The sequence below is a fragment of the Heterodontus francisci genome, chromosome 24 (genome assembly GCF_036365525.1).
Source record: "Heterodontus francisci isolate sHetFra1 chromosome 24, sHetFra1.hap1, whole genome shotgun sequence".
Taxonomy (NCBI): domain Eukaryota; kingdom Metazoa; phylum Chordata; class Chondrichthyes; order Heterodontiformes; family Heterodontidae; genus Heterodontus; species Heterodontus francisci.
The window spans coordinates 59116823-59130790 of NC_090394.1; the positions used below are offsets into that span (position 1 = coordinate 59116823).

At 43.9% G+C, this 13968-nt stretch overlaps 1 protein-coding gene and 1 long non-coding RNA gene across 7 annotated transcripts in view; one reads left to right on the forward strand and one right to left on the reverse strand.

The window, feature by feature from the left end:
- LOC137383435 (bromodomain-containing protein 8-like) overlaps positions 1 to 13968 on the forward strand; it is a 115695-nt gene that overhangs the window by 95157 nt on the left and 6570 nt on the right. For 5 of the 6 annotated variants that reach the window (XM_068056303.1, XM_068056301.1, XM_068056304.1 and 2 more), the window contains 2 exons: positions 1870 to 1938; positions 6980 to 7157. In XM_068056303.1, the coding sequence (XP_067912404.1) occupies positions 1870 to 1938; positions 6980 to 7157 (247 nt within the window). Of the gene's footprint in view, positions 1 to 1869; positions 1939 to 6979; positions 7158 to 13968 lie in introns of those variants that run through there. The other variant, XM_068056307.1, reaches the window with a different exon arrangement.
- Positions 1 to 13968, reverse strand: part of LOC137383438 (uncharacterized) — a 33799-nt gene that overhangs the window by 9050 nt on the left and 10781 nt on the right. Inside the window, exon 2 of the long non-coding RNA XR_010977407.1 lies at positions 3128 to 3291. This is a non-coding gene — a long non-coding RNA (uncharacterized lncRNA). The remainder of the gene's footprint in view (positions 1 to 3127; positions 3292 to 13968) is intronic.

Here is a 13968-nt window from a genome sequence, read left to right on the forward strand (position 1 = left end):
GCATGTTTCGGTGGTCCGGGGTTTGCCCCGCAAGGTGGGGGATTGCAGCTTTGCATGGATTTCCATGCCATGAATACTCATTATCCTACACTTAGTTCAAATTAAGTCCTACCTGCCAGATTAAGTTAGCAGCGAACAGCATTCCCGTACCACCCAGTTAACGTTAGATTAAACAAGCATACACCAGTCGGCTTTCTGCAGTTGTGTCTGAGGTCAATGGTTTCAAGTCTTGAACTCATTGGCACAAGGAAGGCCAACATTGGAATGGACGGTTGGCTCCAGGCTTTGCACCAGCAAGGGCAAATCTTCTCAGGCGATGGCGGGGAAGGCATGGAGGGGTGGAGGGATCATGGAGGACCAGGGGAGGGTACTAGGGCAGGACACAGGGCAGGGCGATCAGATGTATGGAAGAGCAGGTGAGGGTAGCTGGTGAGGACAGGGTTGGGTATCAAGTGGGTGCAGGAGCAAAGAAGGGAGGAGGGCAGCGTTCAGGGTGTTTAGTGGTTGTTATTGATGCTGAAGCTGGCTGTGGGCAGTTGCAGCGGGTGGTGGGTTGATGTGTGCTTGACAGTAAATAGTTAGTCATGAGGGGCCTAAAGGGAGGGATGAGTGCTGTCAACGTCGGGGTCCTGTGGGGGGAAAAATCAGCGTACTAATTGGCAGAGGCAACAGTCGCAAGCAAAAGAAAAATGATGAAGGGGAGGTGGTGCTTGGGTGCAAACTGAAAATTAAGGTAAACCAAGAACAAATTATGCTTCTGAAAGCTGCTGATGCTTGTGGCTTGCAGCTCAAAATGATATATTGGCGTGTGGCTCAAGGTACTTCAGAGTGACGGCGGGTTCCATCAATGAAAGTCCATCCCCGCCACATGATTGCATGTGTTCCCCGTGCCCATCGCTGCACCTTTAATTTGCATGTAAAATGTGCACAAAACAGGGCAAAGAGCAGAAGTATCTCCAACCTTCGACTCTGGCGTCAGAAACGCCGTGGATCTCATAAAATTCCGGCCTGTAGGTTCTTATCTTTTTCATCCAAACCCTCTCACCTCTTTTTATTTTAAAATTCCTTCTTGGACCTTGCTATTTGCAAATTGGCTGCTGTGTTTCCTACATTACAATAGTGCCTGCACTTTTTTTAAAAAAATGTATTTAATTGATTGTAAAGTGCCATGGGAGGTCCAGAGTTCTGAAAAGGCACTATATAAATGCAAGTTGTTTTTTATTTTTCAAAGAGCATACATTGAAAGATTCTGTTTGTGTGGTTTTGTGGTTACCTGTTTAGAACAGAGTGAGAATGGGGACAAGCTATAAGGGAATGATGGTGAGTGAGTGGGAGGGAAAGGGTCTGCTTCCTCATTTCCTCCATGCTGTAATATGCCAGGATGTCTAGGGCTACTTTCTCCGAGGGAGTCAAACAGGAGCCTTGTAACTAGGAGCACATATTGAAAACTCAGCACTTTTATCTTAATAGCCAGAAAATCATGCACAGCTTTCAGCTGAATTTCTGGCATGGTTCAGGTAACTGAGACTTGCCTCCACCCAAAGCGTGAGTTTGGAAAATTGCCTTTTTAGAGAGAAAGAGAGACAGAGTCAGAGAAGAATGAGAGACATACAAAAAAAGAGGAGGCTGAGACATATACAAGGGAGAGAGTGAGTAAACTGTAGATCAAGTGTATTACCTATTATGAGTTTCTTGGTTAAACATTCCTACTCTTATAAAGCAGTATATTTTCTGACTTACATGAGGAATCTACTAGTAATGTAAGATCTTGAATGGACTTCTTTGCTTGTTGCTCCTAACTTAAAGGAGATGAAAACCAGTATTTTTGTGCCATTGTATTTACTGTGCTGATCATCTCTGGAATTGCAGATTTGCTAGTCTGTTTCTGAACCCAGTAACAGAAGAACGAGTTCCTGGATATCACAACCGAGTGCACAGGTAAGATTGTCAGGAATTCAGGTAAGGCACCTGAGTACACAACTAAACTCTAGGTTAAGAAAATAAAAAGTACAGAATGGAAAAGCTTTTCTTAGTTCAACAACCAAGCTTATTTGACAAACCCAGCTTATTACGGTTTCTACGTTCATTTATTTAGTCACCATGGGAAAATTTTAACCTCAATAGCCAAAGAAAGTCAGTCAATATACCTTTCTAGTTTTGTAGCTCCATAACTTGAGCTGGCCTTTTGCTTTCCATGAGTAGGATTTGCATAGCCCAACAGCACAGAACAATGTATTCCAAAAGATTTGAGCATCCTTGTCTGCATTTAACATTAATTTTCCAAACCAGATATTTCTGGATGAGGAAAAAAAATGTAGTCCAATAAGACTATTGCTTCCACAGACAGTCCATAATAGGGTAGATTATGCACTATATTCCACCTATTTAATCTCCAGAGGGAAAAATTCTTCACAAATACTGCCCGATCCCCAATAATAAACAAACAATTCACTAGTAATAAAAATAGAAAATGCTAGAAAGACTCAACAGGTCTAGCAGCATCTGTGGGGGGTTGAGAAAGAGAGTTAACATTTCAGGTGGATGACCCTTCATCAGAACTACCAGATGCTGCCAGATCTGAGTATTTCCAGCATTTTCTGTTTTTGTTTGCGATTTCTAGCATCTGCAGTATTTTGCTTTTGAAACAAATTTCCAGAATGTCTCAGGTTGATGACCATTAATCAGAACTGGAAGGGTCATCGACCTGAAATGTGAACTCTGTTTCACCCTCCACATATGTTGCCTGACCTGCTGAATATTTACAGCATTTTCTGTTTTTATTTCACATTTCCAGCATCTGCAGTAATTTTGCTGTTATTCTTCAGAATGTCTGTCCATCTTTCAATCTCTATCATTCAGATCTGGACAACCTCCTTCCATAAATGGCAATTCTCTGAAATATTTGATCATGTTAATCTTTATTTATCCCCATAACCTTAAATCCCATTCTGAAACAGTTGTTTTACCAAACTAGATATTCAAGCAGTTGTTTTTTAAGTTGTTTATTTTTACCTATTTCAAAGATTCTCAAACAGGGAGAGGGTGCGGGTTGAACAAAATGAAACATACAGAGAATCATAGTCATTTATGGCAAAGAACGAGGCCATTTGGTCCATCGAGCCCATACCAGCTCTCCGTGGAGCCTTGCTGTCAGTCCTACTCCCCAGCTCGATCCCAGTAGCCCTGCAAGTCTATTTCTCTCAAGTGGCCGTCCAACTTCCTCTTGAAGTCAGTGATTGTCCCCGCTTCCACCACCCTTGTGGGCAACGAGTTCCAGGTCATTACCAATCGCTGCATAAAAAAAGCAAAGTAATTATCGACAATGCAGCTGACACCTGACGTCATCAGACTGCGCCAATCTGCGCACATGCACAGATTGGTTCCTACTCTCTGCGCATGCGCTGCGTTCCACATTGTCGGAACTGGTTGGCGCATGCGCAGATTACGTCATTGAGTAACGTGTGCTGAGAGCAGGGATGGGGGAAGCGGGGAGAGTGCGGCCGAAGACCTTGGTGGTGGCGGTGGGTGCGCTCTCCTCCTCCCCCCAGCCCACCCACTCGCTCTCTGGCCCTCCCGCCCACTTGCTCTCTGCCCCCGTTTGCCCTCTCCCCCCATCCCGCCCGCTCGCTCTCTTCCCCGCCGGCCCGCCCACTTGCTCTCCACGCCCCCCCACTCGCTCTCTCCCCTCCCCGCCCGCTCAGTCCCCCCTGGCCCCTGGCCCACCCGCCCGCTCGCTTGCTCTCTCTCTCTCTCTCCCTCCCTCCTGCCATTGTGTGCTGCCATATGTTTAGGTTGCCTTTGTGTGGTTATTTAAGCAGCGCTATCTTTAGTCCTGGCAACTGTTGACATCATAGACTGTGATGTTTTAGTGGTACTGGCTGCATTTGCGCATGTGCCACTGCAGCGCCACCTAGTGGTAGTTTTGTCAGCAAATGCAGCCTAAAAAAAGTGCTTCCTAATATTCCCCCTACATTTTTTGCCCAAAACTCTCAATCTGTATCCCCTAATCCTTGTACCACTTGTTACTCTGAACAGCTTTTCCTTGTCTAACTTACCTATGCCTGGCCTAATCTTGTACACTTCTTTTAAATTTCCCCTCAATTTCCTTTGTTCTAAAGAGAACAAACCCAGCTTTTCCAGCCTAACCTTGTAACTAAAATTCTCCATCCCTGGAACCGTTCCGGTAAATTTCTGCACCTTCTCAAGGACCCTTGCATCCTTCCTGAAGTGTGGTGACCAGAACTGGAAACAATACTCCAGTTGGGGCCTAACCAGAGCTTTATAAAGGTTCAGCATAACTTCCTTGCTTTTGTACTCAATGTCTCTATTTATGAAGCCCAGGATCCTATAAGCTTTACCAACCATTCCCTCCAAGTCCTGCCCCCTCAAAGATCGCTGCACATGCACCCCAGGGTCCCTCTGTTCCTGCACACTCTTTAGAACGGTGCCATTAAGTATATATTGCCTCTCCCCATTCCTTCTGCCAAAATGCATCACCTCACATTTGTTAATATTAAATTCCATCTGCCACCTCTCTGTGCATTCTGCCACCTCTCTGTGCATTCTGCTAGCCTATCTATATCCTGTGGTAGATGGTTCATAACATCCTCACTGTTTGCTGCACCTCCAAGTTTGATGTCGTCAGCAAATTTTCAGATTCTTCTCTGTATTCCAAGATCCAGGTCATTTATATCTATCAAAAAAGCAGTGGTCCCAGCACGGACCCTTGGGGAACACCACTGTCTACCATCGTCCAGTCTGAAAAGCAACCATTTACTACGACTTGCTGTTTTCTGTCCTTAAGCCAATTTTTTATCCAGTTGGACACTGACCGTCCTATTCCGTGGCCTCAATTTTTTAACCAGCCTTTTATGTGGTACCTTGTCAAATTCTTCCTCCAAATCCATCTAGACAACATCCACCCCATTCCCTTCATCAACCTTCTATGTTACTTCATCAAAAAATTCAATTAATTAGTCAAGCATGACCTGCCTTTTACAAATCCATGCTGGCTATCCTTAATTAACATGAATCTCTCTGAATGTCTGTTGATATTTTCCATGATTGTAGTTTCTAAAACCTAACCCACCACTGATGTTAAACTAACTGGCTTGGAGTTGCTAGGACTGTCGTTACGCCCTTTCTTAAATAAGGGTGTCACATTTGCCACTTTCCAACCCACTTGGCACCTCCCCCATATCCAGGGAAGATTGGAAGATTATTGCAAGCCCTTCCGCTATTCTCCATCTCCACTTCCTTTAGCAACCTGGGATGCAAGCCATCTGGATCGGGTGACTTATCTATCCTAAGCATAGCCAACCTTTTTAGTACCTCCTCCTCAATTTTTATCCTCTCCATTGCCTCTACTCTCTCTGCTTCTGATATTTTGTCAGCCTTCATTTCCTTAGTGAACACTGATACAAAGTACTCATTAAGAACATTAGCCTTGCCCTGCATCTCTAAGCATATATTACCCTCTGTGTTCCTAATAGGCCCCACTCCTCTTACTACTCGATTACTATTTATATGCTGGAGAAGATCTTTGGGTTCTCTCTTATGTTGACTGCCATTTTATTTTCATATTCTGTCTTTGCCAGTCTTACTTTCCTCTTCATCTCTCCTCTCAACTCATTGTACATGGCCTGGTTTACACCTGGCATGCATCATGCATGCTATTTTTTGTTTCATCATCATCTCTATTTCCCTTGTCAACCAAGGAGCCCTGTTCTTGGTTTCCCCTACCTTTCACCCTATTCAACAACTGAGTTATTGTGATATATGAACTTTTAAAAGAGTAGATATCATATGACTTACAGAAAGCCTGGAGTATCGGTGTGACATATTTTCAAGAAGAAACTGGCTTCAAATGTGCAACTTACAGCAGGAGTATGCAAGGGTTAGTTTTCATGAGCCACGTAGTATGTTCTAACGCTTGCGTACTCCTGCTGTAAATTGCACACTTGAAGCCAGTTTCTTCTTGAAAATATGTCACATCTATACTACTGTTAGGGAGTCAAAATATTTTGTACTAGAGTACAGGATAAGAGTACATAGGAAAAGGAATAGGCTATTTAGCCCTTCCAGCCTAATGCATGTACTAAGTATATATTGTAGAAAATAAACTTCCTTATAGTCAGCTTTTTTGATGTTGATGATTAGAGTATTGGTCAAGGAACATCATTCCCTGGTGAGACCTCACAAGATATTAGGTTGTGATTTAAGATTGCATTAACACGGGGTTAATTTTGCCATTCACCATATAATGGAAAACAGTTTGCTTTGCTAAAATTTAGATAGTACAACATGCTTCTATTTCTTATTCAAGATCTACATTGTCATATGAACCCCTCAACTGTATTCAAAAGCAAAAATGCTAGAAATCAGTACCTGTGGAGAGAACATATAAGTTAACATTTTAGTGTAGCCATTCATCAGAACTTGGATTCTGTTGTTTTTAATATACAGTATTGTAAACCAGCCTTAGACGTACCCACCTTTGCTGTAAACCAGCAAATGCGCTCTCAACGCCACCTTTATAGTATGTGTCATTAACACAGTGTGGGCTGGGAGGCAAGCAAGAGCAAACCTGCACATTGATCTGGGTGCTGTTTCCTGAATTCAAAGGATACTCTTGGTCAGCAGAGGAGCTTCAGTTGTACAGTTTCAACCAGGGGTATCATTTGAATAAACAATGTCTAGCACACAAGTCACCAACAAAGTTAACTTTAAATAAAATGTGGAACAAATTCGAAAATGTTATAGCAGTTTGCAGTAGTTATTTACCTTTCTGTTGAGTGGTTTCTTGAAACTTTTCCACATACCAGCATTCATCAGTTAATATTCTAGTTTGAGAATGAGAAATTTTCTGTGCACCATCACAAAATTGTGCTTTCCATCAAGAATTGTTCTATTTAAGACATCACCTGTGTTCTTCAATTGTGTATCTTGCAGCCAATTATTATGCATTTGTTTATTACAGACCAATGGATTTGTCAAACATAAAGAGAAACATCAGAAAAGGGCTGATTCGCACAACAGCAGAATTCCAGCGGGATATTATGTTGATGTTCCAGAATGCAGTGATGTACAACAGCTCCGATCATGACGTTTATCACAAAACTGTGGAAATGCAGCGAGATGTCTTGGAACAGATCCAGGTATGATACTTTGGTCCTTCTCCATAAACTACCCTTTATCTAGGTTTTATTACTTTTAGAGTAAAATTCAAGTAAAGCATTGAAATGTAATATGATTGGACAACTTGGAAGAACAACTTTGCCCAGTTGATTATTTTGTGTAGGTTGTAAAAAATTAACAGTGGACAGACTTACAGCATATTTGACTGATAGATACCACATTACAATGATTGTTTTATGATGTGAAAGATGCAGTACTTGTGATTACCAGGAGTTCATTTTATTTAACGACCTTGTGTGAAGTTTTGGTCTATTTAAAGTGACAGATTTTCGTCCAGGAAGTAGAATATTTTCCACTTAAGGTACAGAATATTAGCATCAAGCATGTCCAGGTCAGATATATACAATATTAGATAGTACTTTAGATGCACAGTAAAGCGCGCTCTATTTTGCTGTACAATGTACCTGAATTAGAAGAACATCCCTAACTGTAACATTTATTCATTTTACTCTGTAGTTTCTTTAAGTGAGATGACCAGTTTAGGGCAGTAGGATGATAACCATACATCTACTTTCTTCACTTGTAGAGTAGAACCACAGTCATAGATCCTTCTCAACTGGAAAAACAAGAAAACATGTCCATGTTGCTCATCTTTAGCATGTTTACTCCACCTGGATCCCTCTCTTGAGAATTGCCAGCATGACATCAGCCATCTCAATTTCCCTGCTCCCCTCACTCACTCTAACATTGCTGCCTCTGAACTTGCTCCACTTCGTCTCTGAGATCCAACTCTAACATTGTCATCAATCTGCTGAAAAGGGTGAAATAAATAAAAATAAAAGGAATGGTAGCAACATGGATATGAAATTGGCTGAGTGACAGGAAACAAAGAGTAGTGGTTAATGGGTGTTTTTCGGGCTGGAGGAAGGTTTGTAGTGGAGTTCCCCAAGGATTAGTTTTGGGACCTTTGCTTTTCCTGATGTATATTAATGACCTGGACCTTGGTGTACAGGGCACAATTTCAAAGATTTCAGATGATATGAAACTTGGAAGCATTGTGAACTGTGAAGAGAATAGTGTAGAACTTCAAAAGGACATAAACAAGTTGGTGGAATGGGCGGATAGGTGGAAGATGAAGTTCAATGCAGAGAAATGTGAAGTAATTCATTTTGGTAGGAAGAACATGGAGAGACAATATAAAGGGTACAGTTCTAAAGTGGGTGCAGGAGCAGAGAGACCTAGGTGTATATGTGCATAAGTCATAAGGTGGCAGGGCAGATTGAGAGAGCGGTTAATAAAGCATATAGTATCCTGGGCTTTATTAATTGGGGCATAGAGTACAAGAGCAAGGAAGTTATGTTGAACTTGTATAAGACACTAGTTCAGTCTCAGCTGGAGTATTGCATCCAGATCTGGGCACTGCACTTGAGAAAAGACGTGAGGGCATTGGAGAGAGTACAGAAAAGGTTCCTGAGAATGGTTCCAGGGATGAGGATTTTCAGTTATGAAGGTAGATTGGAGAGGTTAGACCTGTTTTCCTTGGAGAAGAGAAAGCTGAGGGGTTATTTAATAGAGGTATTCAAAATCTTGAGGGGTCTGGACAGAGTAGATAGAAACAGTTCCCACTCATGAAAGGATCAAGAACGAGAGGGCACAGATTTCAAGTATTTGTTAAGAGAAGCAAAAATGACATGAGGAAAAACTTTCTCACGCAGCGAGTGGTTAAGGTGTGGTGGAGGCAGGTTCAATTGAAACATTTAGAAGGGAATTAGACAGTTATATGAAAAGGAAAAATGTGCAGGGTTACTTTTTTTATTTTTAGAGATACAGCACCGAAACAGGCCCTTCGGCCCACCGAGTCTGTGCCGACCAACAACCACCCATTTATACTAACCCTACAGTAATCCTATATTCCCTATCACCTACCTATACTAGGGGCAATTTACAACTTCCAATTTACCTATCACCTGCAAGTCTTTTGATGTGGGAGGAAACAGGAGCACCCGGCGAAAACCCACACAGACACAGGGAGAACTTGCAAACTCCGCAGTACCCAGAATCGAACCAGGGTCCCTGGAGCTGTGAGGCTGCGGTGCTAACCACTGCGCCGTCCTTACGGGGCGAAGGCAGGGGAATGGAACTGAGGGAATTACTCTGTCAGAGAGCCAGTGCGGACATGATGGCCTCCTTCTGCACTGTAACGATTCTGTGGGTGGTGCTGTTGTTGTCTGGCAAATTGACCTCTACCTAGCAGAGGCCAAACATCAACTCTCTGACACTTCCTCCGACCTACCCCTGAACCATGACCCCACCACTAAACATCAAGCCATTTTTTCCAGAAATGTGACTGACCTTTTCTCTGGAAATCTTCTCTCCATAGCTTCCAAACAAATAGTCCCCATCCCCAAAAAACCTGCTTTTACCTCCTTCCCAAGATCCACAAACAAGACTTCCCTGGTAGACATATCGTTTCAGCCTATACCTTCCTCACTGATCTGATTTATTTCTATCTCGACTCCATTTTGTTCTCCCCTTGTCCAGTCTCTTCCTACCTCCATCCATGACTCTTCCAATGTTCAAAGTCACTTTTAACAGTTTCTAATTGCCTGACCCTAACCATCTCCTCTTCACCATGGACGCCCAATTTCCCTACACCTCCATTTCCCGCCAGGACACTCGTGGGGCTCTCCGCTTCTTCCTTCAACAGAGGCCCAATCAGTCTCCATCCACCACCACCCTCCTCTTCCTCCTCCCCCTGGCTGAACCTGTTCTCAAATTGTACAACTTCTCCTTCAACTCAACTCACTTTCTCCAAATAAAAAGTGTCGGTATGGGTACCCACATGGATCCTAGCTATGCCTGCCTTTTGTGGGATGTGTGGAACATTTCTTGTTCCAGTCCTACTTGGGCCCCTTCCCTCACCTCTTTTTCCTGTATACTGATGACTGTATCAGTGCCCTCACCCTGAACTGGAAAACTTCACCAACTTTACTTCCAATTTCCATCCTTCTCTCACCTTCACATGGTCCATCTCCGACTTTTCCCTTCCTTTCCTTGACTTCTCTGTCTCCATTTCTGGAAATATTTACTAAAAGTCCACCGACTCCTACAGCTACCTCGACTATACTTTCTCACACTCTGCTTCCTGTAGGGACTCCAATTCATTCTCCCAGCTTCTCCATTTCTGTCGCATCTGTTCTGATGATGCAACCTTCCATACCAGCACTTCTGATGCGTCTTAAATTTTCCTCAACTGAGGATTCCCCACCCACCACCCCACTCCCTGCCCCAACACCCTGCACCCTGGTTAACAGGGGCTTGTCTGTCCCAATTCCCACACTTCTGCTCTCGTCCCTTTCCCTCCTTCCCAGAGCCATAATAGGGTTCCCCTTGTGCTCACCTTCCACCTCACCAGCCTCCATATTCAACGTATTCTGCCATTTCCAGCATGATGCTAGCACTAAACACATCTTCCTCTCCTCTTTCTGCATTCTGACGGGACTGTTACTTCTGTCACACCGTGGCTCACTCCTCAATCACCCCCAACACCCGTTCCCCTTCCTACAGCACCTTTCCATGCAATTGCAGGAGATGCAACGCCTGCCCTTTTACCTCCTCTCTCCTCACCTTCCAAGGCCCCAAACAGTCCTTCTAGGTGAAACAGTGATTTACATGTACTTCTTTCAAATTAGTATACTGTAGTTGCCGCTTACAATGCTGTCTGCTCTACATTGGGGAGACTAAATGGAGATTGAATGAAGCTTTGTGAAACATCTCTGTTCCGTCTGCGAGCGTGACCCCGAGCTTCCGGTTGTCTGACATTTTAATTCTCCACCTTGGTCTCACGCTGACCTCTCTGTCCTTGGCTGACTGCAGTGTTCCAATGAAGCTCAATGTAAGCTCGAGGAACAGCACTTCACCTTTCATTCAGGCATTTTACAGCCTTTGGGACTCAATGTTGAGTTCAACAATTTCAGACCATAATCTCTGCCCCCATTTTGTCTGCATATTTTGGTCTTTTATTTTTCTTTGCTTTTGCTTTCAGATGGCAGCTGTTCATTATTCTTCCATTCACACATCCTCTAGAGACACAGATTGTTTGTTTACTTGTCTCATTACCACTCCCTTTGGTCCTGCACCACCAATTCTTTTGTCATTTAATCTCTCCTGTCTTCCAACCTATCAGTCCTTCCCTTTTGTTCTTTCTCTACTTTCCCCCATTTCACCTGCTCAAAACCTATTACATTACCAACTTTTTGCAGTTCTGATGAAAGGTTATTGACCTGAAACATTTACTCTGTTTCTGTCTCCACAAATGCTGCCTGACCTCCTCAGTATTTCCAGCATTTAAAAAAAAACATGTCCAGTTGTTGGCTTGTCCATAACTACTAACAAAGCCATGCTGATCTACCAACAGGTCGTGTAGCTCAGATGTGATCAGTTGAACAGTCAATTTTCATATCCATGCCGCAGCGTTCCAACTTCTTGTGTTATGACTGAGTGCATTCCAGCTCATAACCTTGCTGAAATGGAGGTATGCAAATTGGAATGAGCTTAAGGATTCAAATTTGTGACCATTTGTTCAGGAATTGAAAGGCCATCTGTTTGAATTAACTGACTCTCTGTTTCTGCTAAACTAATCATTCAAAAATTTTATTTTTACATTTTTTTTTCTACTAATCATGGCAAATGATGATAATGCCTCTAGTGGTGCTCCAATTGTCCAAAATCAAGCACTCCCATGTTGAGTATATTGAGCATTAGGGTGCAGGATGAAATTCTCCAGTATTACATTAACCCCTACTTCAGAATGGTAAGTCTTCCCTCAGTAGTGTTGCATTTCCCACTCACACTCCATTCATGATTATGTTGAACACCGCTTGAAGGAAGCACTGAGGGTGGTAAAGGCACAGAATGTACTCTGGGAGGGGGATTTTAATGTCCATCAAGAGTGGCTCGATAGCACCACTACAGACTGAGCTGGCCGAGTCCTAAAGGATATAGCTGCTAGACTGGGTATGCGGCAGGTGGTGAGGGGAACAATAAGAGAGAAAAACATATTTGACCTTATCTCACCAATCACAGATGCATCTGTCCATGACAGCATTGGTAGGAGTGACTGTCCTTGTGGAGACGAAGTCCTGCCTTCACATTGAGGAAACCCTCCATCGTGTTGTCTGGCACTACTTCAAACAGATCTAGCAATGCAAAACTGGGCATCCATGAGGCGCTGTGGGCCATCAACAGCAGCAGAACTGTACTCAAACACAATCTGTAACCTCATGGCCCAGCATATTCCGCACTTTACCATTACCATCAAGCCAGGAGATCAACCCTGGTTCAGTGAAGAGTGCAGGAGGGCATGCCAGGAGCAGCACCAGGCATACCTCAAAATGAGATGTCAAACGGGTGAAGCTGCAATACAGGACTACTTGCATGCCAAACTGCGTAAGCAGCATGCAATAGACAGAGCTAAGCGATCCCATAACCAACGGATCAGATCTAAACTCTGCAGTCCTGCCACATCCAGCCGTGAATGGTGGTGGACAATTAAACAACTAACTGGAGGAGGTGGCTCCACAAATATCCCCATCCTCAATGATGGGGGAGCCCAGCACATCAGTGCAAAAGATAAGGCTGAAGCATTTGCAACAATCTGCAGCCAGAAGTGCCGAGTTGATGATCCATCTCGGCCTCCTCCTGAAGTCCCCAGCATCACAGATGCCAGACTTCAGTTAATTCGATTCACTCTGCGTGATATCAAGAAACGACTGCAGGCACTGGATACTGCAAAGGCTATGGGCCCTGACAATATTCTGGCAATAGCACTGAAGACCTGTGCTCCTGCTGCGCCCTAGCGAAGCTGTTCCAGTACAGCTACAAACTGGCATCTACCCGGCAACGTGGAAAATTGCCCAGGTATGTCCTTTACACAAAAAGCAGGACAAGTCCAACCTGGTCAATTACCGCCCCATCAGTCTACTCTCCATCATCAGTAAAATCATGGAAGGTGTCATCAACAGTGCTATCAAGCGGCACTTGCTTAGCAATAACCTGTTCAGTGACGCTCCGTTTGGGTTCCGCCAGGGCCACTCAGCTCCTGACCTCATTAGAGCCTTGGTTCAAACATGGACAAAAGAGCTGAACTCAAGAGATGAGGTGAGAGTGACTGCCCTTGACATCAAGGCAGCATTTGACTGTGTATGGCATCAAGGAGCCCTAGCAAAATTGAAGTCAGTGGGAATCGGAGAAAACTCTCCGCTGGTTGGCTTCATACCTAGTGCAAAGGAAGATGTTTGTGGTTGTTGGAGGTCAATCATCTCAGCTCTAGGACATCACTGCAGGAGTTCCTCAAGGTAGTGTCCTCGGCCCAACCATCTTCAGCTGCTTCATCAATGACCTTCCTTCAATCATAAGGTCGGAAGTGGGGATGTTCGCTGATGATTGCACAATGTTCAGCACCATTCGCAACTCCTCAAATACTGAGGCAGTCTGTGTAGAAATGCAGCAAAACCTGGACAATATCCAGGCTTGGGTTGATAAGTGGCAAGTTACATTTGTGCCATACAAGTGCCAGGCAATGACCATCTCCAACAAGAGAGAATCTAACCATCTCCCCTTGACATTCAATGGCATTACCATCGCTGAATCCCCCACTATCAACATCCGCGGGGTTACCATTGACCAGAAACTGAACTGGAGTAGCCATATAAATACCGTGGCTACAAGAGCAGGTCAGAGGCTAGGAATCCTGTGGCGAGCAACTCACCTCCTGACTTCCCAAAGCCTGTCCACCATCTACAAGTCAGGTGTGTGCTGGAATACTCTCCA